The 24,752-nt window shown below is 37.0% G+C and overlaps 2 protein-coding genes across 2 annotated transcripts; one reads left to right on the top strand and one right to left on the bottom strand.

Moving 5' to 3' along the window:
• Positions 1–2,134: 2,134 nt before the first annotated feature.
• Positions 2,135–2,890, bottom strand: LOC112705309 (uncharacterized). The gene has a single exon (XM_025756143.1). The coding sequence runs from the start codon at positions 2,888–2,890 to the stop codon at positions 2,135–2,137; it is 756 nt and encodes a 251-aa protein (XP_025611928.1).
• A 5,035-nt stretch (positions 2,891–7,925) lies between these two features.
• On the top strand, positions 7,926–24,697 carry LOC112707224 (disease resistance protein Roq1). The gene is made up of 7 exons (XM_025758882.3): positions 7,926–9,237; positions 9,334–9,912; positions 10,102–11,191; positions 11,326–11,607; positions 22,847–23,265; positions 23,413–24,033; positions 24,130–24,697. The coding sequence occupies exons 1-7, from the start codon at positions 8,441–8,443 to the stop codon at positions 24,695–24,697; spliced, it is 4,356 nt and encodes a 1,451-aa protein (XP_025614667.3). The 5' UTR covers positions 7,926–8,440.
• Positions 24,698–24,752: the final 55 nt, after the last annotated feature.

The raw sequence follows: 24,752 nt of genomic DNA, 5'->3' as shown, positions 1-24,752 counted from the left end.
AGTTTTGTGCTTCCCTCCGGATCTTTTTGGCCTCTTTTTTCTTTTTGGGGAGGATGTCGAATTTTAGGTATTCGACTAAGGGCTTCATCCACCTGAGGTCTAACCCGGTGACTTCAAGGATATCTTGAACAGCCTCTATTTTGACCACAGAGGATTCTGGGAGAGTTTCTTGGATTAGGCTTTTGTTGTTCCCTCCTAGTTTAGTACTTGCAAGCTTGGAGAGGGCGTCTGCCCTGCTGTTGAGGTCCGAGTTATATGCTTTATCTCAGTCTCTTCAAAGTGCCTAAGATGCTCCAAGGTTTTGTCTAAGTACCTTTTTATATTGGGATCTTTGGCCTGATACTCTCTGTTTATTTGGGAAGTCACCACCTAAGAGTCGCTGAATACCATTACTTTGGTTGCACCAACTTCTTCTGCCAATTTTAACCCTGCAATCAAGGCTTCATATTCTGCCTGATTGTTGGAAGTTGGGAACTCAAACTTGAGGGAGACTTTTATTTGCGTTCTCCCTTCACTGACCAGTATTATGCCTGCACCGCTTCCAACCTTGTTGGAAGATCCATCTACATATAACTCCCATGTAGTGGATTTTTCCTCTTGATCTCCTACATATTCTGCTATGAAGTCGGTGAGGCATTGGGATTTTATTGCCGTCCGAGTTTCGTACTTCAGGTTGAACTCGGAGAGCTCTATTGCCCATTGAACCATTCTGCCCGCAATGTCTGTCTTCTGAAGGATCTGCTTCATGGGCTGGTTCGTTCGTATCTTTATTGTGTGTGCTTGAAAATAAGGCCGTAGCCGTCGTGAGGCTACTACTAAGGAGTATGCAAATTTTTCAAGTTTTTATACTTTAGTTCAGGGCCTTGTAGAACTTTGCTGGTGAAGTACACAGGATGCTACCCGACCTCATCTTCCCGTATTAGAGCTGATGCTACAGCTTTGTCTGCTACTGATAGATACAGGACGAGTTCTTCCCCAACTATGGGTCGGGTCAGAATTGGAGGTTGGCTCAAAAACCTTTTGAACTCCTGGAATGCTTCTTCACATTCTGGAGTCCATTCGAACTGGCATCCTTTTCTTAGTAAAGAGAATAGCGGAAGGGATCTTAGTGCCGATCCTGCCAGGAACCTGGAAAGGGCAGCGAGTCGACCGTTCAATTGTTGAACCTCTCTCAGGCAAGTCGGGCTTTTCATTTCTAGAATAGCTTTGCACTTGTCGGGATTTACTTCGATCCCACTTTGTATTAGTATGAACCCTAGAAATTTTTCAGCCTCCACCGCGAAGGTACATTTTGTGGGATTTAGTCTCACCCCATGTAACCTTACGGTGTTGAAAACTTGCGAGAGATCTGTCAAGAGGTCGGTTTCTTCCTTGGTTTTTACTAGCACGTCGTCCACGTAGACCTCCATTAAGTTTCTGAGGTGGGGAGCAAACACCTTATTCATCAACCTTTGGTATGTGGCCCCAGCATTTTTCAATCCAAAAGGCATGACCACGTAACGGTAATTTGCTCTGGGTGTGATGAATGAGGTTTTTTCTTCATCCGGCTTATACATCGGGATTTGATTGTATCCCGAGTAAACATCCATAAATGACAAGTATTGATACCCTGAGCTCACGTCTACTAGAGTATCGATACTGGGAAGTGGATATGGGTCTTTGGGGCATGTCTTGTTCAGGTCGGTGTAATCGATGCACATCCTCCACTTGCCGTTTTGCTTTTTGACCAACACTACATTGCCAGCCATTCCGGATACTTGACTTCTCTAATGAAGTCGGCCTCTAAGAGGGCTTGTACTTGCTCCTCCACCACTTGAGCTCGTTCTGGTCTGAGCTTACGCCTGTGCTACTGTACGGGTCGTGATCCGGGGTGTACTGAAAGCTTGTGAGACATGAGTTGAGGGTCTATCCCTGGCATGTCGGAAGCTTTCTAGGCGAAGAGGTCAGAATTATCTCGTAGGAGCTTTATCAACCTCTGTTTTAAGTCTCCATCTAGACTGGCTCCTATGTTGGTATTTTTTCCTTCATCTTCTCCGATTTGAACCTCTTCAGTTTTTCCCCCTGGTTGCGGTTGCAGCTCTTCTTTAGCTTTTACCCCCCCGAACTCTATGGTGTGAACTTCCTTACCCTTTCCTCAGAGGTTCAAGCTTTCATTGTAGCACTTTCTTGCCAATTTCTGGTCTCCCCGCACCGTCGCTATTCCCTTAGGTGTTGAAAATTTCATGCAAAGGTGAGGGGTTGACACCACTACCGCGAGCCAATTTAGGGTGGTTCTGCCAATTAAGGCATTATACGTCGACCCAACATCGACGACTATAAAGTTGATGCTCAGAGTTTTGGAATTTTCCCCCTTTCCAAAGGTCGTGTGGTGGGGGATGTATCCTAGTGGCTTTATTGGCATGTCTCCTAGTCCATACAGGGTGTTCGGGTAAGCTTTTAGCTCCCTTTCATCCAACCCTAGTTTGTTGAATGCTGGCTTGAAGAGGATATTGGCTGAGCTCCCTTGATCCACCAAGGTTCTGTGGAGGTGGGCATTTGTTAGGATCATGGTTATCACCACTGGGTCGTCATGCCCGGGAATGATCCCTTGCCCATCCTCTTTGGTAAATGAGATGGTTGGGAGATTGGGAGTCTCGCTCCCGACTTGGTAAACCCGCTTTAGATGTCTCTTGCGAGATGACTTGGTAAGCCCTCCTCCTCCAAATCCCCCTGAGATCATGTGTATGTGGTGGGTCTGTGGTGGTGGGTCTCTTCGATTACTGTCATCTCGCTTCCTTTTTCCATGACTGTTCGACCTTTCTACGAGATACCTGTCGAGCTGGCCTACTCTGGCCAGCTTTTCTATCACATTTTTGAGGTCGTAACAGTCATTTGTAGGATGGCCATACATCTTATGGTATTCGCAGTAGTCACCACGACTCCCCCTTTTTTGTTCTTGATGGGCCTAGGGGGTGGAAGCCTTTCGGTATGGCAAATTTCCCTATACACGTCAACTAGGGAAACTTTCAGAGGAGTATAGGAGTGATATCTCCTCGGCTTTTCTATGCCGATCTCCTCTTTCTTCTTGGGCTCTCTCTTTCTCTTTCGCCAGGTGAGAGTGCCCAGGCTGCCAACTCGGTTCTCGTAATCTAGCATTTTCCTCCATGTTGATGTACTTTTCAACTCTTTCCTGTACGTCATTCAAGGAGGTAGGGTGCCTTTTTGATATGAACTGGGAGAAGGAGCCTTCCCTGAGTCCATTTACTAGGCCCATGATTACTGCCTCTGTGGGCAGGTCTTGAATTTCCAAGCGCACTTTGTTGAAACTTTCCATGTAGTTTCTTAAAGGTTCTCCGACCTTTTGTTTCACACCTAGGAGGCTCGGTGCGTGTTTAACCTTGTCTTTTTGAATGGAGAATCGCATCAGGAATTTCCACGAGAGGTCGTCGAAGCTCGTGACCGATCTTGGGGGGAGGCTGTCGAACCACTTCATCGCTGCTTTCGTCAAGGTGGTTGGAAAAGCTTTGCAGTGAGTGGCATCAGAAGCGTCGGCCAGGTACATCCGACTTTTGAAGTTGCTCAGATGATGCTTTGGATCCGTCGTCCCGTCATAGAGGTCCATCTCAGGGCTTTTGAAGTTCCTTGGAACTTTTGCCCTCATTATGTCCTCACTGAACGGGTCGTCTCCCCCCAAGGGCGAGTCTTCTCGGTCTCTGCGAGAGTTCCGGCTTTTAAGGGAAGATTCTAGTTTCAAGAGTTTTTCTTCTAACTTTTTTCGTCGCTCTATCTCTTTCCTTAGGTTCCTCTCCACCTCTCGTTGTCGTTCTAATTCCTGTTCTAGCTGCTCCAAACGTCCCTGGTGGCCGTGAACCAATCCCATTAGTTCAGCTGCATGGGGCGGTCCATCCTTTCCTGATTCACATCCTTCAGAAGAGTTTACTTTTGGGTTTTTTACCCCAGAGGTACCCTCTTTGTTTTGGTCATTCGCTTCCTGGTGGAAGGTCATGTCCGCCTCATTGTTTCCTGTGTTCAGATTTTCTTGTTCTGAATCGTTTGTGGCGTGGCCATCTTTGGGTAAGTTGTTCGCCATCGACGGATGATCTCTCGGTTCCCCGGCAACGGCGCCAATGTTACGTTGGGTAACGGGAGATTGATGGACTGGACTTGCGTGATTGGCCCAATCGTCTGGGGAAGAAGGCCTTCAGGCTCGTCCGAGTTATATTCGTGGAAAAGGGGGTGGTACCTGCAAAGACACTCCGATGCCTAAGCCAGCAAGGGTCTAAGCAAGTTTAGAGAGTATGGGAACTTAAAGATACCTGAGGATTGTCAGTGTACTTATAGTGGTGAACCCATAACCACCGTTGGAGTGGTTCCACCTTTTAAGGAGGATAACCGTCCCTTTATCTTATGGAGGTTGAGGTATGACTCCTGGAAGTGGGTTGAAAGATTTTAGGGGCAGTTACATATTTTGAATAAGTGTTATCTGTCAGCTAATCCAACTTCTGACTTCCTTTTAGTGGAGTTTGCGTAGAAACCGACCTCTTCGATGAAAGTCGGTTGCGAGCGGAGGCCAACATTTAGATTGGGCCTCTTTATCTTATTTAATCCTGGATTTTAATGTTAAGTCAGGGTATGAACTAATACTAACTTTTCTTTTATTTTACATTAAAAATATTAATTCTTTGATATTTTTTAAAAGATATATTTTAAAACTATTATTAAAAATATTTTTAATAAAAATTATTTAAATAATAATGTTTTTTTAATAAATTAAATATATTAATCAATTATTTCAGGAGACAATCAAACTAATGTATCCAAACTCAAGTTTGACCCACTTTATGAGCTTGTTTTATTGAAGTTTTAAATTGTGTTTAATTGTGTTTAGAAATTAGAAGAGAAAAAAAAGTTAGACTAAATTAAATTCCTATACCGTGTTAAATATAAAATTAATTATGTTTAATTTTTTATTTAAGATAAATAAAAATAATAAAATAAATAAAATTATTTAAAAAATAAAATTATATGATCAATAAATATTATTATTTTTAATTAATAATAACTTTTATTTATATTTAGATAAATTTTGTATATAAAAATTATATAATTTACGTTTATATTTACTAAAATTTTATATACATAAATTAATATAATTTATATTTTTTAAAAATTTTGTATATATAAATTAATAAAATTTATTTGTTAAAAGTAATTTAAATTAAATAATAATTAAAAATATAAAAATTTCTGCTGGTCCAAGAGTTTTTTTTAGAATTTGTTCAAAAATTATTTGAATCTGAGAAAAGAATTTTATTTTTTTATAAAATTTAATTCAACTTGAGATTCAATTTTAAAATTTGAAATGATTTTAATATATTAATAGAATAGAATTCAATTTTTTTAATTTAGAATAATTTTTATATAAATTAAATTTTTTAATATTTTTTTAATAAGAAGAAAAAAGATGACTAAATAAGTATTAAATAAAATCGAAATAATGAATTATAAATACAATTTTTTATATTTGATATATTAAATTTATTTAATATGAGAATTAATTTTAAAATTAATTTTTTTATTTGATTTGTAAATAAAAGAGAAATGAGAATAAAAATTCTCAAAATAATTCAAATTATTTTTTTATTTGTTTTAGTACAAAAATTTAATTCTTTTAAGCGAATTGACATATGTTTATAAACAATCTCTGTGTGTTTGTTTAGCGCCATTAAATCGAAAAAAATAATTAATTTTTTTTATTTTTAATGTATTTGAGAAATTTTTAATAATAAAAATAAAAATATTAAAATAATAAAAAATATTTTTTTTAAAAAGTTATCATTTATATTTTTTTAAAAGATCTTTTTTTTTAAAAAATTTTACATAATAAAAAAAAATATTTTTATCTTATTTTATCTAAATATAATTAATAAATAAAAATATTTTTTTTACAAGATATCAAAACATAAAATCACTTTTATTTTTATAAAGAATAAAGTATTGTTTTTGTCCCCAACGTTTGGGGTAAGTCTTATTTGTGTCCCTAACATTTAAGGGGCCTGCTACACATACAAGTAAAAATGCCGTACAAGTTTTACAAGTTATCAGCCCAAACTTCATTAACACGCGCATTAACTCATTTTGAATGGAGCGTAACTACACGCACCCCACTCAAACGGTTCCTCTTCTTCTTCTTCTTCTTCTCTTCTTCTTCTTCTTCTTTGTCTTCGTTTTCTTCTTCTTCCTCTTTCTCTTCCTCTTCCTCTTCCTCTTCCTCTTCTTCTTCTTCTTCTTCTTCTTCTTCGTTTTTTTTTCGATTTTTATGGTTTCTGAAATTTTTCTTATTCTTCTTGCTGCACATTCTTCTTCCTCTTACTCTTCTTCTTCTCCTTTTCTTTCGTTTCTGCACGTTCTTCTTCCTCGTTTTCCTCCTCGTCTTCTTCATTTACGCCTTTTCTCTCTGTTTTCTCGTTTTTTTTTTCGATTTTTCATGGTAAAATCGTTTTTGAAGAAGAAGAAGCAGCAGAAGATGAGGAGGAGAAAGAGAAAGAGTTCTGAATTATGCATAAGATGTACTTCAACGAATTTTGGGTGTATTTTCTTAAATCCTTTGGGTGTATTTTCTGTAACCCTTTGGGTGTATTTGAGTGATATCTGACTGATATTTATGGGTGTATCTGACTCATATCTATAGGTGTATCTTATTGATATCTATGGGTGTATTTTTCATTTCAGAAAAAATGGCAAGCATTACAGAAATACACCCAAACGATTACATAAAATACACCCAAGAGATTACAGAAATACGCCCAAACGATTACATAAAATACACCCAAGAGATTACAGAAATACACCCAAACGGTTACAGGAATTCACCCAAACGATTATAGAAATACACCCAAAAGATTACAGAAAATACACCAAAAGGATTTAAAGAAATACACCCAAAATCATGCATAATTCAGAACTCTTTCTCTTTCTCCTCCTCATCTTCTGCTACTTCTTTTCTTCAAAAACGATTTCAGAGCTTGATGTCAAAAAACAATAGAAATTGAGAATTACAAAGAAAGAAAACAGAGAGAAAAGCACGTAAATGAAGAAGGAGAAAGAGAAGGCAAAAAACAAAAGAAAAGAAGAAGAAGAAGAGGAAGAGGAAGAAGAACGTGCAGCAAGAAGAAGAAGAATGTGCAATGAAAACGTGCCGTAACAGTATGTGGAGGAACTAACGTCAACGACGAAGAACAAACCAGTGAGAAAGGAGGAGAAAAGAACGATCGAAAAAGAAGGAGAAGAAGAAGGGATGTAGCGCGTCGTACGTGGAGTAGCGCGTAATTTGATTTTATTGTTTAATGAACTTGTAAAGCATACAAGCCCTAATGGCTTGTATTCAGAGCTTTTCCCAACATTTAAATCGTTCTATTTGTATCCCTAACGTTTATAAAAGTGATTTAATGTTATCCTACTATCAATTATACTAATGAATCAGATTATATTTTTCAATTATTCTCACTTGGATGTATTCATTCTCAATTAAGTCTCACTTGGATATGTTCGATTTTAATATTATACTCACTATTTGTGTTTAGATTCAATTATGTCCTTAGAAAAGTGAATTATGTAAATATTGTAGGAATTAGTTTCAACTTTTGATGAGATATTTTTTGAAGTGGATCATCGATTCTATTCCAGACATTTGTATTCTAACTTCAAGAAGAGATTTTTTAAAACTCAAACTAAAGCATTCGTGATGTGTAATTGATAACATTGAATTACTTTTACAAACATTAAAGATACGAATAGGACAATTTAAACGTTAAAGATACAAATAAAATTTACTCAAAACGTTGAAAAGAAAACGATACTGTACTCTTTTATAAAAGATCTTTTTAAATAAAAAATCATTAAAAAATATCTTTTTAAAATGGCCCCTAAACAAGTCCAATATTTCTTTTCCCGTTCCTCTTTTTCTTCTCAAATTTCTTCTTCAGTCAACACTGTCTCACCTCTTCGGTCCTCTTCCACCCTCTTCTTTGATCTCTCTACTCGCTGCTCCAATGCAAGTCTGCGACGCTGCCTCTCTCTGTCCGAAGCTTGTGCTGCGCTTGATGTCGGCGATGGTTTGTGGTGGCGGTCGTGGAGGCGAAGCTGAGTGACTCGAAATCATCGGCAAAATCGTCTTGCCACGACGACGGTGCTGGTGGTGGCGGTGGAGATAGAAGTTGCGGGAGAGGGAGTCATGATTTGGGAGTAAAAGAAAAGGTGGAGTTAGACTTAGAATTTAAAAAGTTAGAGGGAGAACATTTTTGAAAAAAATATCATTAAAGTTTCAATTTTGTCGCCAAGAATTTCAGTCTTGAAAGTAGTCAATGTCGATATCTGTTTTGTCTGTGTGAGATAATCAATTGAGTAGATTTATGTGAATTTTGAGGTGAAGATAGGTGCAAAGTGTGTTGAAAGAGAAAGAATGGAGCCAGGCGAGACGCCATCAGTTTCTACTAATGCTAGTTTCATATCAGGTATAGTTTTTGGTTTATTCATATCAGGCATCTTACTCAATTTGAGACCCTTACTCGGCAGCAAGTTCCGGGCTCTGCTGGGTTACCAAGATTCAGATTCCAACAACATCAAAGATGAACCGGTGGGCAAGGAAGGCAGCAGGTTGAGCCAGGAAGATTCAGCTTCTCTTCATTCTCTGGATTCAAATGTCAGCCAAGGCAGCTCCCTGAGCCAGCAGGAAGATTCAACTTGCGATCATCCTCCTCCGGAGTCAAAGTCAACTATGACCGAGGGGAGTTCGTCTTCTCCGCGAGGTTATAAATATGATGTGTATCTGAGTTTCAGAGGTGCTGATACCCGCAAAAGTTTTATTGATCATCTTTACCATCGGCTCATGGAAGAAGGTATCTTGGCCTTCAAAGACGATGTGCATTTAGACATAGGAGAAATCATTTCATCACAGCTCCTGCAAGCAATTAAAGATTCACGGATTTCTATCGTTGTGTTCTCAAGAGGTTATGCTAGCTCAACTTGGTGTTTGGACGATCTGGTCGCTATAGTTGATTGTCACAAAGAGATGAAGCAGGAACTTCTCCCAGTTTTCTATGATGTAGATCCACGTGATGTTCGATATCAAAGTGGGGCATACGAGGATGCGTTTGATTCGCATAGGGAGAGATTCAAAGAAGAGCCTGACAAGATCTACAAATGGAAGAGTGCTATGACGTATTTGGCCGATTTAAGTGGTTTTGCTTTAAGAGATCCGTATGTATATAAACTAACCATTGTTCTTCCCTTTGCAAGGGATTAGTGATCTTATTCTTGTTTTGGTATGACAGATTATTTCTGTTCCTCTTTCAGCGCTGAAGCCGAAGGGATTGAAAGAATAGTTGAGGCCGTGCGGGACACACTGGTTTATAAATTCCAAATTTCAAGATCTACTCATAAAAATCCAGAATCCACTGAAAGAAGACCATCATTGCAGGAATCCAACAAATATGACGTGTTTCTCAGTCTCAGACGCACTCACACTCCCTACACATTTATTTACTACCTTTTCCATTATCTCACCAAGAAAGGATTTTCCACCTTCAAGAGTGAAGAGGAGACTGAGAGAGGAGACTCCATTCCTTCACAGGACCTCCAAGTAATTAAAGATTCCAGGATTCTTATAGTTGTCTTCACAAGAGATTATGCTGACTCAACTTGCTCTTTGGAGGAAATGGCTACCATAGTTGACTGTCACCGGGAACTAAATCAAACTGTCATCCCAGTTTTCTGTGGTGTGGATCGTAGGGATGTTCAAAGACAAACCGGCCCTTATGAGAAAGCGTTTGTTTCATATACGAAGGAATTCAAACAAGATCCCCTTAAGGTTCAAAAGTGGAGGGAAGCTTTGAAGTACATGACTAATCTACAAGATATAAGTCTAAAAGATTGGTAAGTATCTAAACCATACTTTACAGGAACTTGATCATTTCTAGGCAAGTCATAACTTATCTTATGCAAACCACTAAGCATTCCATGCTTAAGCAGAATCTGCATCTTAGTTTATCATAGTTAAGCTATTACAAATCATCTTGCAAAGATATATGTTTGGTTTCTTATTTTTTAATCTTTCCCTTTTAGGTCAGAGATTGAAGCGATTGGAAATATCATTCAGATAGTGGAACGATTATGCCCTAAATTCTCAAGGCTTAGTAGCCACAGTCCAGTTGGTATACAATCCAGTTTAGCCATGCTAGAAAAGCTTTTGAAATTAGAGGATGATTGTGTTTTAGTTCTCGGAGTTTGGGGCATGGGTGGATCTGGAAAGACAACCCATGCTTTAGCTTTGTATGACAGAATCGTTCAGGAATTTGAGGGTGCTTGTTTTATTGAGGACGTAAGCCAGGTTTACAGATTTGGTGGTGCTACTGCTTTGCAGAAACAAGTCCTCTGTCAATTTTTAAACGAAGAACTTTCAGATATGTACAGTCCTTTTGAAATGTCTGGCTTCTTAAGAAGAAGGCTTTATGGGAAAAAGATCCTTATAGTCCTTGAGAATGTTGATGTGCCAAGGCAGTTGGAGTCATTGGCTATAAATCGTAACATGCTTGGGAACGGAAGTAGGATTATCATAACCACCAGGGATAGACATATTTTGACTGCATATGGAGTAGATGAAATTTACGAGATTCCATTATTGAATGAAGATGAAGCTCGTGAACTGTTCCTGAGTGCTTGTCCCGATGTTACCAATGATGAGGGCTATACTGAGTTGATTCCCAGAGTACTAGAATATGCTGGTGGTCTTCCGTTGGCAATCAGAGTACTAGCTTCTTTTTTGCGATACCGTAATGTAACCTTCTGGGAAGATACCTTGAATAGATCGAGAAGAGTGCCATCTTTTGAAATTATAAAGATTCTTCAAATAAGTTTCAATGGATTAGACCAAGAAGAGAAAGAAATCTTTTTGCACATTGCTTGTTTCTTTCATGGGAAGAAGCTAGATTTTGTAAAGGAAGTTCTAAATTGTTGTGGATATTTTGCTGGAATTGGGATTCACGCTTTGATAGACAAATCACTCATAAAAAATGAGGAAGAGGAAATTCATATGCATGATCTATTGCAAGAAATGGGAAAGGAAATTGTCCGTCAAGAATGTCTTGGAAATCCAGTATCGTGGAGTAGATTGTGGCGTTACGAGGACTTTAGCTTTACCTTGAAGTCAAAGAATGTAACAATTCCACTCTAGCGAATTTAACTGTATCATTAGAAAATTACATTTGTTTCGTACTTGCGATCATTTTTTGAGGCTGTCAAAAATATGCTTTTTTTTTTTTTGGTAACATGTTTATGTTCGTTTTGCAGGAAGCAAGCGAAGTTAAAGCCATAGTTCTATATGAGGATATCTCCATCTCCAAACATGAAGATCTGAACATCGAAGGGTTGTCAAAAATGACAAATCTTAAAATGCTCATATTATTTCATGAGCATTTCTCAGGAAAGCTTACTTCTCTTCCCAACAAATTACGGTATCTTTTGTGGGATGGATATCCTTTCTCTTCTTTGCCTTCATTTGAACCGTACAACAGTCTTGTTCAGTTGAATTTGCCTAACAGCCGCATCAAAAGGCTTTGGCATGGCCGCCAGGTAGTTTAATATCTTCTTCATCTTCTTTTTATTTTTATTTTTTATTTTTTTCCCCTTAATAACAGAAACAGTGGAAAGAATAATGAGAATGAATCTTCTCAATTGTTAAAAAAAATTGAGAAAGTAAAGTGTGATCTATAATCTTTCAATGAACTCTCTTTCATGTTTTTTCTTTGTCCTACTTATAATAATTAATGGTGAGAGATCACATTTTACTCCCTCAATTGTTAAAAAAAATAAAAAAAATTATTTTAAAGGACTGTTAGAAAGATTTAATTATTAAAAAGAACGTTTAATACTAAAATTATTAAAAATGACCAAATCTTTTTATAATATTTAAAAAAACGAACTAAATCTTTTTATAAAGAAATAAATATATCTTTAATTATTTTTTTATTTATTTTTTATAATATTTATGTTAATAAATTTTATTTTTCTTAAAATTTTAGTAATTTTTATTAATTATTTATTTTTATTATTTTTTTGTTTTTGTGATCTTTATCTAACGAGAAAAAGACAAAAGATTATAAAAGTAAAAAATAAATAAATAATAAAAATTACTAAAATTTTAGAAAAAATAAAAATTGTTAATATAAAATTTATAAAAAATAAATAAAAAATAGTTAAGAATCAATATTTTAATAATTAAATTTTCTTAACAATTTTTTAAAGTAATTTTTTTAAATCAATTAACTAATTAATTCAAAGTGAATATTTATACATATCTATATAGTGTTAAGGATCAAATAGCATATATTAAAAATTATAAAAAATAAATAAATAAATAGTTAAGGATATATTTATTTCTTTATAAAAAGATTTGGTTCTTCTTCTTAAATATTATAAAAATATTTTATTTTTTTAATAATTTTAATATTAAAAGTCTTTTTTAATAATTAAATCTTTTTAGTAGTCCTTTAGCATAATTTTTCTAAAAAAAAAAATTGAAAGGATCCATTTTTAAGAAATAATTATCTCAATTATTTTTTTGCAAGCGGCATAAAAAACTTTAGATAGAATAAACAAAAATGAAATAATTTAAAAGATATTATTAGAAAAAAGCTGCATCGTTTTATTTTATTTTATTTTTATTATATTTTTTTTTTGTAAATAAAAAATATTCTCAATTCTTTTCAGGGCAGCTGCATAGATTATATGTTTTTTTTTCTTTTCTAACCAAAGAGAGAGATTTTATTCTTTGAAAATAATGAATATAATTAGTTTAAAAAAAAACTATGCTTGTGCAACGCTTGCGATATATAACCGGTTCTAAACCCAGATAAAGGAGAAGGATTATGTTAGGCTTTTAATAATTAACATAAAACTTAGTCGAATTTTCATGACATGGATTAAAGACGTTATTGCGTTAAAGTTAGGTCATTGCTCGGAAGTAATGCGCTGTATAGTTCGTGTACAGTGTCAAATGAGCAAGAGCTGCTGCATCGGTGCCTGGGTATTGTGTTAAATGAATAAGGCTTCTCGTATTTTTGTGAATAGATGAGGGTAAATAAGCTAGTTTACAAAGAAAAAGAAAAAGGTAAAGGTTGGAGCGACAGAAGGTTGAAATTTAGAACATGAAACATAGGCATTCTAATAGGAAAACTCATGAAGGTGGTAGATACCATGACAAGGAAGAAGATTGATATCATGTGCATTCAAGAAACAAAATAGGTTGGTGCAAAAGTTAAGGAGTTTGATACCTCTGGGTTCAAACTTTGGTATATAGGAAATGTGAAGAAAAGAAATGGGATAGGTATTATTGTGGATAAGCAGTGCAAGAAGGACGTAATGGATGTCAAGAGAGTGGGTGATTGGATCATCTCTATCAAACTTGTGGTAGAAGGAGGTACTTTTCATGTGATTAGCGTCTGTGCACTGCAAGTGGGTTCAAACGAGCAACACAAGATAAGGTTTTTGGAGGATTTAGAGAGTTTGCTCCATGACATACTTTCGAGAGATAAGATCTTCTTAGGAGGAGATTTAGATGGCCATGTTAGAAGAGAAGTGACTGGATATGGAAGTATTCACGGAAGCCATGGTTTCGTGGTGGTCAATACCGAGGGTAAAACTATTTTAGACTTTTCTTCAACTTTTGACATTCTCATTGCAAATACATATTTTAAAAAGAGAGACAAACATATTATAACCTATAGGAGTGGCATGACAAGCTCTCAAATCGATTTCTTCTTATTGAGGAGAGTCGACCAGAAATTTTGCACTAATTGTAAAATTATTCTGAGAGAAAATTTAACAACACAATATAAGATGCTCGTCGTGAATTTTTGCGTTAAGCAAAAGTTGAGGAAAAGAGATTATACAAAGAACCCAAGGATGAGGTGGTGGTGGATGAAAGGTGAGGAACAAAGAAGCTTCCTAAGACAGGTAGGAGAAGAAGCAAAATGGAAAAATGATGGAAGCGCAGAGGAGATGTGGAGGGAGATGTCATAAGTTATTAGAAGAACAGCAAAAGAAAGTTTTGGTGAATCTAGAGGGATATGACCAAGAGATAAGGAGTCCTGGTTATGGAATACAAGTGTACAAGAAAAGATAAAGGCAAAAAAGGAGTGCTTTAAAGAATGGTCTTTGTGCCACAATACAAATAATTGAAAAAAATATAAGACTGCTAAGAAAGAGAAAAAAATAGCAGTAAGTGAAGTAAAAATAAGAGCATACGAAGATATCTACCAGTCTTTAGGTACAAAGGAAGGAGAAAAATGTATATATATAATCGCAAAGAGTAGTGAAAAAAGAACGAGAGATTTAGATCATGTTAAGTGCATAAAGGATAAAACGGAGAGGTTTTGGCTCAAGATGTGAAGATCAATGAAAGGTGAAAGAGTTATTTCTACGAGTTATTTAATGAAAGACAGAAGACTCTTCTGAGTCTTAGTCGGTTATGCACGAGGGAAAAAGATCAAAACTTCAACTACTATCAAAGAATTCTAGCCTTTGAGGTAAAAAAAGGCTCTAAAGCAGATGAAAAATGACAGGAAAATAGGACCCAATAATATTCCAATTGAAGTTTGTAAGGGTCTTGGAAAGAAAGGCATCAGTTGGTTAACCAAGTTTTTTAATGAGATTTTAAGGTTAAAGAAGATGCCATATGAGTGGAGACAAAGCACCTTGGTACCTATCTGTTCCGAGGGTTACCTGAAACTGAAGGTCTATCTCGGATGAGACCTTCTGATGGTGGTCGGAGCTGTTGTGTTTGACTTGCTGGATCTGGTAGTGCTGCTAATCCTTGATCACCGGAGGGTGGTGGTACCTTCAAGAGACTCTGATGCTTAAGTTAACACGTGCTTTAGGCAGATTTTTGTGTAGAATCAGAGTATGAGTTATACTTGGGTGCTCCAGTGTATTTATAGTAGTGTGGATTGACCTTTTGAGATAAGATAAGTTAGTTATCTTATCTTATCTTTGAGCGAGGTTTCCTTTAGGTCAGCCGCCTTTAGAGTGGGTTGCGTTCTTCTGTCTTGGGCCTGCTTGGGCCTTAATGGCGAGTTTGTCCGAGCTCTTTATGAAGAGGTTGGTGACGACCAATATTTAAGAAGTCGGTCGTTCTGACGTCGTCCAACCCGAACCGTATAGCTCGGTCCAGGGTATAAACAGTCCCCCCTGCCATTTTTGGCTTAGAGCATGTTTGGCTTTAACTTTTTGGATGGAAAACCTGGCAAGGAACTTTTTAGCAAGGTCATCAAAACTTGTGATTGATCTTGGAGGCAAACTGTCGAACCACTTTATTCCTGTTTTAGTCAGAGTGGTTGGAAAAGCTTTGCAACGAATTGTATCTGAAGCGTCCGTGAGATACATCCTGCTTCTGAAATTGCTGAGATGATGGCTTGGATCAGACGTACCGTCGTATGGGGTCATGTCGGGAGCTTTGAAGTCCTTTGGGACTTTAGCTTTCATGATCTCTTTAGTGAATGGGTCTTGGTGTGAGGGCTATCTTCACGACTGGATCGAGTGGTCTTGGTTTTGAGGTCGGCCTTGAGCTTTAGGAGCTTGTCCTCTAGCTCTCGACACCGTCTTGTTTCTCTCCGGAGGTCCCTTTTGGCTTCCTGCTGATGCTTGGCCTCTTGTTCGAGCTGTTTGAGGCTATCCTGCTGTTCACGAAGGACATCTAAAATTTCTGTGTTTGGAGACTGCTTGTCTCCCTTAGGTTGAGGTGTATCCTTTGATGTAGCATCCGTGTTTTTAAGCGGCGTTCTTTCTTCGAAGCCGGAGTTATGATCATTGTCAGGGTTGTCTGCCATGATGACGGAATGACTTCCAAGTTCTCCGGCAACGGCGTCCATATTCCGAGGGTTACCTAAAACTGAAGGTCGATCTCGGATGAGACCTTCTGATGGTGGTCGGAGCTGTTGTGTCCGACTTGCTGGATCTGGTAGTGCTGCTGATCCTTAAACACCGGAGGGTGGTGGTACCTACAAGAGACTCCGATGCTTAAGTTAGCACGTGCTTTAGGCAGGTTTTTGTGTAGAATCAGAGTATGAGTTATACTTGGGTGCTCCAGTGTATTTATAGTAGTGTGGAGTGACCTTTTGAGATAAGATAAGTTAGTTATCTTATCTTATCTTTGAGCGAGGTCTCCTATCTTTTAGGCCAGCCGCCTTTAGAGTGGGTTACGTTCTTCTGTTTTGGGCCTGCTTGGGCCTTAATGGCAAGTTTGTCCGAGCTCTTTATGAAGAGGTCGGTGACGACCAATCTTTAAGAAGTCGGTCGTTCTGACGTCGTCCAACCCGAACCGTATAGCTTGGCCTAGGGTATGAACACTATCTAAAGGAATAAGAGAGATATACAGAGTTACAAAAACTATAGAGAGATCAAGCTCATGAGTCATACCATAAAGTTATGAAAAAGAGTGATAGAATGGAGGCTGAGACAAGAGATACAAGTAATAGAGAACCAATTTTGTTTTATGCCAGGCGGATCCATCACTGAAACTACATACCTGTTAATAAAGATGATAGAGAGGTATCGTAGTAATAAAGAGATCTACATATGGTGTTTATTGATTTGAAAAAAGCGTACGATAAGGTGCCAATGGAGGTCTTATGGAAAGGTTTGGAAAAAAAGAGAGTAAGGATCGCATATATTCGTGCAATTAAAGACATGTATGATGGGGTTATAACTAGTGTGAAGACTCAAAGTGGTGCGATAGAGAAATTTTCTATTGGTATAAGATTACACCAGGAATCATCCTTAAGTTTATACCTTTTCACATTAGTCTTGGAAGTACTCAGAGAGCATATCCAAGAGCCTGTGTCATGGTGCATGTTTTTTGTTAATGATATCATCCTTATGGGAGAGTTAAGGAAACACCTAAATAAGAAGTTTGATTTATGGAGAGAAGTTCTAAAAGTATATGTCTGTGCATAAGCGGTAGCAAGACGGAATACATGGAATGTAAGTTCGGCCACCGAAGGGAATACCCTAATACAGAGGTTAAGATTGGGAAAAACTAATGCGAATTTTTCAACCCAAACTACCGGCAAGTGCACCCGGTCGTACTAAGTAATAAACTCACAGTAAGTAAGTGTCAATCCCACGAGGATTAATAGACTGAGCAAGCAATGGTTGACTGATCATTCTAGTTAGACAAGTGAAATTAAGAGTTTTGAATATCAAACAGCATAAAAGATAGTAAATTGAAGAATGCAAACAATAAACGTGTGAGAAAATAGTATGAGAAGAGAGTTAAGGTTTTGAAGATGTTTAGATTTTCGGATCAACAATTATCGTCAACTACATTGATCGTACAAAGATTTAGTTCATGAAAAATCCTAAGTGATTGAATTCCAATTTTTGGGCAATTCAATGTCTTCTAATCCAACCAACTGTCAATTCCTTGATCAATTAGTTGTGTTAAATTGTTAAGTTCACATTTTGGTTTATAAGTCACATAATTCCTAAGAACCTAGAAATAATCTGACTATATGTCACGTATCACATTAAATCCAGATAATTGAAAAATTGTGAGAAAGAGTTTCAAGCTTTAATTCTAATGATTTAACTTTTCCAAAATTTAAAAGAATTCAAATTAGATTAAGGTTATTTTTCAATATACTCTAATCCTTATGATGAAGAACGAAACCAATTCTTAAACAGAAATTAATACGTTAATCAAGTATAGGAAAACAAATACTATTAATCCATTAAATTAAATAGAGCTCCTAACCTTAATAATGGATGTTTAATGGTTCATGATGCAGAGAAAAATCCTAAAGTGTAAAAAGTGCGTAAACTGAAAAATGTGCCGAAGAAGAGAAGATCCCGCAGGAAAAATCTTTTTCCTTTTTATGTCAAATCCTAATTGATTCCAAAATAAAACTAAGTAATCCTAGTAATATCTTTTCTATTTGTTTTATTTTTAATTGAATAAGGAAATCTCTTCCGTGTTGATTGTGGCAGACATGGGGACCACGCGTGAGTTTGCTGCCCGCAATAAACGCTGGTGATGTGGCATTTAGCGCCACTTATCCCACAAAGTTATGCTCGTTTTCTAAAAACCCGGTGCTAAATGCTAGTGATGTGTCGTTTAGCGCCACCTATCTTGAGAAGAATGGGGAGTTCGTGCTATCCGGCGCGAGCGGTGTTTAGCGCCACCTTGCCAAAGAGGGATAGTGAGCTTCTTCTTCAAGAATTTTTCCAAGTCTTTGCTCAAATGCTACCTGTAAACAATATAATGTAACAACGAAGGGTGTAAATCACTTAAATCTTATAGAAAATCAACAAATCACCATATAAATCATATAGAAAAGCTATGAATGATGCTCACGTGTAAAAAATATCCTGTGAAAAGTTAAACGTTTTAAGTATCTTGGGTGCATCATACAAGATAATGGAGAGATTGAATAGGATGTAAATCATAGGATTCAAGTAGGTTGGTCAAAATGGCAGAGTGCGTCTGATTTTATAGGCGACAAAAAAGTGCCTTTAAAACTTAAAAGTAAATTCTATCTCACTAGTATCAGACCGGCTATGTTTTATGGTACAGAGTGTTAAGCGGCCAAAGGGGAGCATGAACATAAGTTAAGTGTGGCAAAGATGAATATGTTGAGATGGATGAGTGAGATGGATGAGTGGTCATACGCAATTGGATAGAATAAGGAATGGAGATATAAAAGAGAGAGAGAGAGAGAGAGAGAGAGAGAGAGAGTAGCACCTATTATGGGAAAAATGGTAAAATCATATCTCAGGTGGTTTGGACATATGAGAAGAAGACCAATAGAGCACCCAGTCAGGAAGGTGGATGAGATGGAAGATGAACAAGGGGTGAAAGGAAGAGGAAGACCTAAGAAGACTATCCATGAAATAGTCAAACGAGATCTACATGTAAATGGTCTCTCTGTAGACATGATACATGATAGAGCTCAATGATGTCGTTTGATTCATGTAGCCAACCTCACCTAGTAGAACAAGGCTTTGTTGTTGTTGTTTTTGGTATTGTTGTTTTTGGTATTGTTGTTATTGTTGTTATAATTAGTCTTAAAAAGACAATAGGATTGACCAGTAATTTGGATTTTCAACATAGTTTCTTAAGAACATATTTATTGTTTAATTATATACTTAATGTCATAAGATATTTATTCGTTTTAAGCCTTCTGACAATCTCTGAGCATGTATTAGGTTTTCTTGCACTCCGTGATAGTAGTTGCAATTTTCATCACCCCCAAAAATCTTGGCTTTCCTCTGGTTAGTTAGGGTTCTTTTATACATTGCAGTCCACACAAAAACTTTTGCTTTCTGAGTTCCTTTCCACTTTCATATTTTGCTCTAGTTGTTCCTCGTTGGTTTAGTCTAATTATGATAGCCCTAAAAATAGATCCCACTGAAAATTCCTTGTCTTCTAAAGTTTTCCACCCTATGTTGTCATCATCATCTTAGTGTGGTGGAGGAATAGTAGTAATTTTATGAACTATTGTAATAAGTAGGTTGTTCTTAAACAGTTCTAAATTCCACTTTCCTTTTTCATTAGTTCACTCCCAGATGAAATTGTTTGTGTCAATGTTCTGTGTCAGTGCCTATGCTTCCAAGTATCTTCTCCATCAACCCAATGATCTGTCCAGAACTTGGTGGATAGCCCATTCCTGATACTTCTAAAAGAATTTGACTAGATTAAAGGTTTCAGCTTCATTAGTTCTCTCCATAGGGTTGAGTTTGTGCTTTTAGCATGCACCTCGCTTTCCTCTCCATTCCCATCACAGTATTTGTGGAGAAATACTTTCGTCCAGAGTTGATTAGAGTCCTCATGGAGTTGTCATAAGACCTTGGCTAGGAAAGCATCATTCATAGAGGTTAACTTCCTGAATCCCATTCCTCCTTCATGTTTAGGTTGGTATAAAGTCTTCCAACTTCTAAGATTCATCTTTTTGTAGTTGGTTTCATCTCTCCAAATGAAACTCCTCTGAATTTTCTCTACTTCCTATCATATTCCTTTCAATATTCTATCGTGCTACATATGGTAATTCAAAAACAGACTGATCAAGGATTAGGCTAGAGTTAGTCTTCCAGCCAGTGATAAGCATTTAGCTTTCCATCCTTTCAATTTGCTCTGCAATCTTCTAAGTGCATCCTTGAATTTTGCCTTACCTTTCCTACAATTGATGATTGTCGATCCTAGGTACCTTCTGAGTTCCTTTTGTTCCTTGTAATTGGCCAATCCCACAATATTCCTTCAGGTAATCGCATCGGTGCTTTTGGAGAACATTATTGAGGTTTTCTCTTCATTGATCTTCAGGCCTGATGCCTTGCAAAATATTTATAATCTCTCTTTAATGATTTTCATCTATTCAATTAAAACTTCTGCGAATAGGAGTAAGTCGTCAGCAAACATCATATGTAAAATTTTTCGCCCCAATCTGCCAACTCCAATTGGGTTCCACAATCCTTGAAACACCCTTTCATCTATGATATGAGATAACTTATCCATGCATATAACAAAGAGGTAAGAGAATATCGGATCTCCTTGTCTAACCCTCTGTTAGGTTGAAAATCTTCTATCTTGTTCCCATTCCATAGTACATTGTAGACCATGCTAGTTATATAGTTTATCGCAATCTCAATCACCTTATCTAGTAATTTGAATTCCTTCAATCTAATATTGATAAAATTCCAGTTCAACCTGCCATACGCCTTCTCAAAATCTATCTTTATAGCCACGAATTGCTTTTTTTTTCTTTCATTCTTTTCATCGTGTGCATAAACTTCTTCGCAATAATGATATTATCCTGAATTTTCCTTCTTGGTATGAAGTTGGATTGATGGATTGCAATTCTGCTTTCCAAGTGAGGCTTGATCCTTTCAACAAAGATTTTAGAGATGATCTTATAACTCATGTTGCACAAAGCGATCAGTTTGAATTGACTTATGTACTCCAGGTTGTTGATTTTTGGAATCAGACCTGTGAGTGTGGAGTTAGCTTGTTGAATGAGCTTTGGCTCATTCTAGCAAGAAACAATGAAATCAAACACTTTTTCCTTCATGATATCTCAATTCCTTTTGTAGATGAGCGTGGAAAATCCATCACTCTCTGGGCCTTCATGGATCCAATGCTGAAAACTGTTCTTTTGACTTCTGCTATATTTGAGTTTTCCATCATTGTCCTGCAATCACCAAAATCAAAATTAGGACTATCGAGCTCAAAAGGAACTATACTTACTTTTTCTTGGTAGAGGCTCTTGAGATGCATGATTTTGTGCTTTCCAAGCGATTCTTCATTCTCAATCCATCTTCCATTACTATTTTTAAGCTTTAAATTTCTATTTTTCTTTCTTCTTATGATGGCCTTTGTATGGTAAAATCTTGTATTTCTACCTCCATCCACTATCCACTTCTCTCTTGATTTTTGCATCCAATATGCTTCCTCTTTGTCTAGAATATCATTTTAACTCCTTAGTCAGCTTTCGCTCCAATTTTTTCAAGAATGGTTCCTTCCATATGCTTGACTTTTTTGTATTCTTGATAGCATGTTTAGGAGCTTTCTTTTTTCTCTTTCCAAAGCAATTTATATTCCATATAGTCAGTTTTTTCTCCAAATTGTTAAGCGTCGTGGTAAGATGGTCCTGGTTATCTCATCTATTCCTCAAAGTATTTTGGAAAGCTGGTACTGCTAGTGTTTCTTTCCGTGGTGATGAGAAAGGGATGGCGGTCAGAATTTGCTCTGGTTAATACTTTCACCACTACTTCATAAAATTTGGTCTTTCATTGATTTGCAAGAGCTCTGTCTAATCTTTTAAATACTCTGTCATAGCCTTCCTATTTAGGTCCTCTCCAAGTATATCTCGACCCTATGGATCCAAGGCCAATAAGCCCACAACTATTAATCCAGTTCACAAAAGCATTGCATGCCCTTATATCAATATAAGCTCCTCCCTTCTTTTCGGACGTGTCCTTGATTTCATTAAAGTCTCCCGCCATGAGCCATGAGCCATCTATTGAATTTGCTATGTTCAACAACTTTGGCCATATGGTTCTTCTTCTCTGATAGTGAGGGTCCACATAAATAGTTGATAAAAACTATTCCTTCCTGTCAGTTTCTTTGATCTTCACATGGATGTATTGGTCATTTGGTTGTGAGATTCTACCATACTGATATCCATATCATTTCTATTTCAACAAATCCATATACCCCCAACAGAGCCTTGGGCATCTTCTACTAAGGAATACTCAAAACCAAGTTGCTGGATAGTTCTTTTTGCTTTATCTTCGCTGCACTTTTTTCTAGAAGAATCGCTATATCTGGCTTATTGCATAACTATTAGGCAAGCAATAACTTATAGGACTCAATATTAAACAGTAAAAAACTTACAAAAAAATTAGCTCAATATCGCAGGATGATGATGTTGAGATAAAATATTATATTAGGCCATATGGGATTTAAGGAGTACACTACATTTAGGGTTGTTAAACGGGTCAGCTGACCCGCCTAAGTCAGGGGATTAGGACTGGCCCGTTTATCTGGAGCATCTTGGCATTATTTGACCCATGTTTTCTTCTACACCAAATGTAACCGTGATATTCTACATTAATGCTTTAGTGATAGTATAAAACAATCTTGATAATGTATCAGAAGTAAATTATGTTACATAATATTGTTTTCTAATTGTATAATGCGGAATTGTTTTTATATCTTTTTGGATTCTACACCAATAAAATACATTTTATAACTCTGGATGGTATCAAAGGTAAGAGATTTAATATAACAAAATGACACGGTAGCTAATAATTGTGTTCACAGATCTTCCCAAGTTTGGAAAGGGTGGATTTGAGTTACTCAAAAGAGCTCATGGAGACGCCAAATTTTGAAGGGAGCCCAAGTCTTAAGCGGCTAGATTTCAGAGGATGCACAAATCTAGTGCGAGTGGATTCATCTATTGGACTTCTTAAAGAACTTGCTTACTTGAGTTTCCGTAACTGTTGTAGATTGGTCATCCTCGATCTTGATGTTGGATGTAACTACGATTGCAAAAAACCGGAAACCAAGCCAGATTTTACAGGAGTAGGACTACCGAATCTTGAGCACCTTGATCTCGGAGAATGTACAAGTTTATCCACTGTTCATTATTCTATTGGGACTCTTAAGCTTAAGTTCTTAAATTTGCAAGGCTGCATAAATCTTGTTGAAAAACCTGATTTCAGTGTGTTTCTAAGAGATGAGTACGTATTTAAACCATACTTTTACATAGTCTGTTCTATGTTGAGGATTTCGGGGTTATCTTGTTAAAACCCTTACTTATTCCATGCTTAATCAGGCGGAGTCTGCATTTTGGTTTGGCTTCTTACTTTTTAATCTTTCCCTTTCAGGCCAGAGAATGAAGTGATTGACCATAGTCAAGTTGGGATACGATCCAATTTAGCCGTGCTAGAAAATCCAGGATCCTCTCAAAGATTGAGCCAGGAATATTCAGCTTCCGATCTTGCTCCTCAGAAGTCAAAGTCAATTATGACCGAGGGGAGTTCGTCTTCTCCGCGGGCTTATAAATATGATGTGTATCTGAGTTTCAGAGGTGCTGATACCCGCAAAAGTTTTATTGATCATCTTTACCATCGTCTCATGGAAGAAGGTGTTTTCGCCTTCAAAGACGATGTGCATTTAGACAGAGGAGAAAGCATTTCATCAGAGCCCCTGCAAGCAATTAAAGGTTCACGGATTTCTATCGTTGTGTTCTCAAAAGGTTATGCTAGCTCAACTTGGTGTTTGGACGATCTGGTCGCTATAGTTGATTGTCACAAAGAGATGAAGCGGGAACTTCTCCCAGTTTTCTATGATGTAGATCCATGTGATGTTCGATATCAAATTGGGGCATACGAGGATGCGTTTGATTCGCATAGGGAGAGATTCAAAGAAGAGCCTGACAAGATCTACAAATGGAAGAGTGCTATGACGTATTTGACCGATTTAAGAGGTTTAATTTTAAGAGATCGGTATGTATATAAACTAACCATTGTTTTTCTCTTTGCAAGAGATTAGTGATCTTATTGCTGTTTTGGTATGACAGATTATTTCTGTTCCTCTTTCAGCGCTGAAGCCGAAGGGATTGAAAGAATAGTTGAGGCCGTGCGGGACACACTGGTTTATAAATTCCAAATTTCAAGATCTACTCATAAAAATCCAGAATCCACTGAAAGAAGACCATCATTGCAGGAATCCAACAAATATGACGTGTTTCTCAGTCTCAGACGCACCCACACTCCCTACACATTTATTGACTACCTTTACCATTATCTCACCAAGAAAGGATTTTCCACCTTCAAGAGTGAAAAGGAGACTGAGAGAGGAGACTCCATTCCTTCACAGGACCTCCAAGTAATTAAAGATTCCAGGATTCTTATAGTTGTCTTCACAAGAGATTATGCTGACTCAACTTGCTCTTTGGAGGAAATGGCTACCATAGTTGATTGTCACTGGGAACTAAATCAAACTGTCATCCCAGTTTTCTGTGATGTGCATCCTAGGGATGTTCGAAGACAAACCGGCCCTTATGAGAAAGCGTTTGTTTCATATACGAAGGAATTCAAACAACATCCCCTTAAGGTTCAAAAGTGGAGGGAAGCTTTGAAGTACATGACTAATCTACAAGGTGAGTAAAGTCATACTTTACAGGAACTTGATCATTTCTAGGCAAGCCATAACTTATCTTGTG

The sequence above is a fragment of the Arachis hypogaea genome, chromosome 8, assembly GCF_003086295.3.
Source record: "Arachis hypogaea cultivar Tifrunner chromosome 8, arahy.Tifrunner.gnm2.J5K5, whole genome shotgun sequence".
NCBI lineage: Eukaryota > Viridiplantae > Streptophyta > Magnoliopsida > Fabales > Fabaceae > Arachis > Arachis hypogaea.
This window is presented reverse-complemented; position numbering and strand designations above follow the sequence as displayed.

Excerpts from the sequence above, each read along its gene's own strand:
- LOC112705309 (XM_025756143.1), bottom strand. The coding sequence starts at position 2,890 with ATGTATGGCCATCCTACAAATGACTGTTACGACCTCAAAAATGTGATA.
- LOC112707224 (XM_025758882.3), top strand. The coding sequence starts at position 8,441 with ATGGAGCCAGGCGAGACGCCATCAGTTTCTACTAATGCTAGTTTCATA. Across the intron at positions 11,608-22,846 it reads GGCTTTGGCATGGCCGCCAG|ATCTTCCCAAGTTTGGAAAG; the intron begins GTAGTTTAATAT and ends TTGTGTTCACAG. Across the intron at positions 24,034-24,129 it reads GGTTTAATTTTAAGAGATCG|CGCTGAAGCCGAAGGGATTG; the intron begins GTATGTATATAA and ends TTCCTCTTTCAG.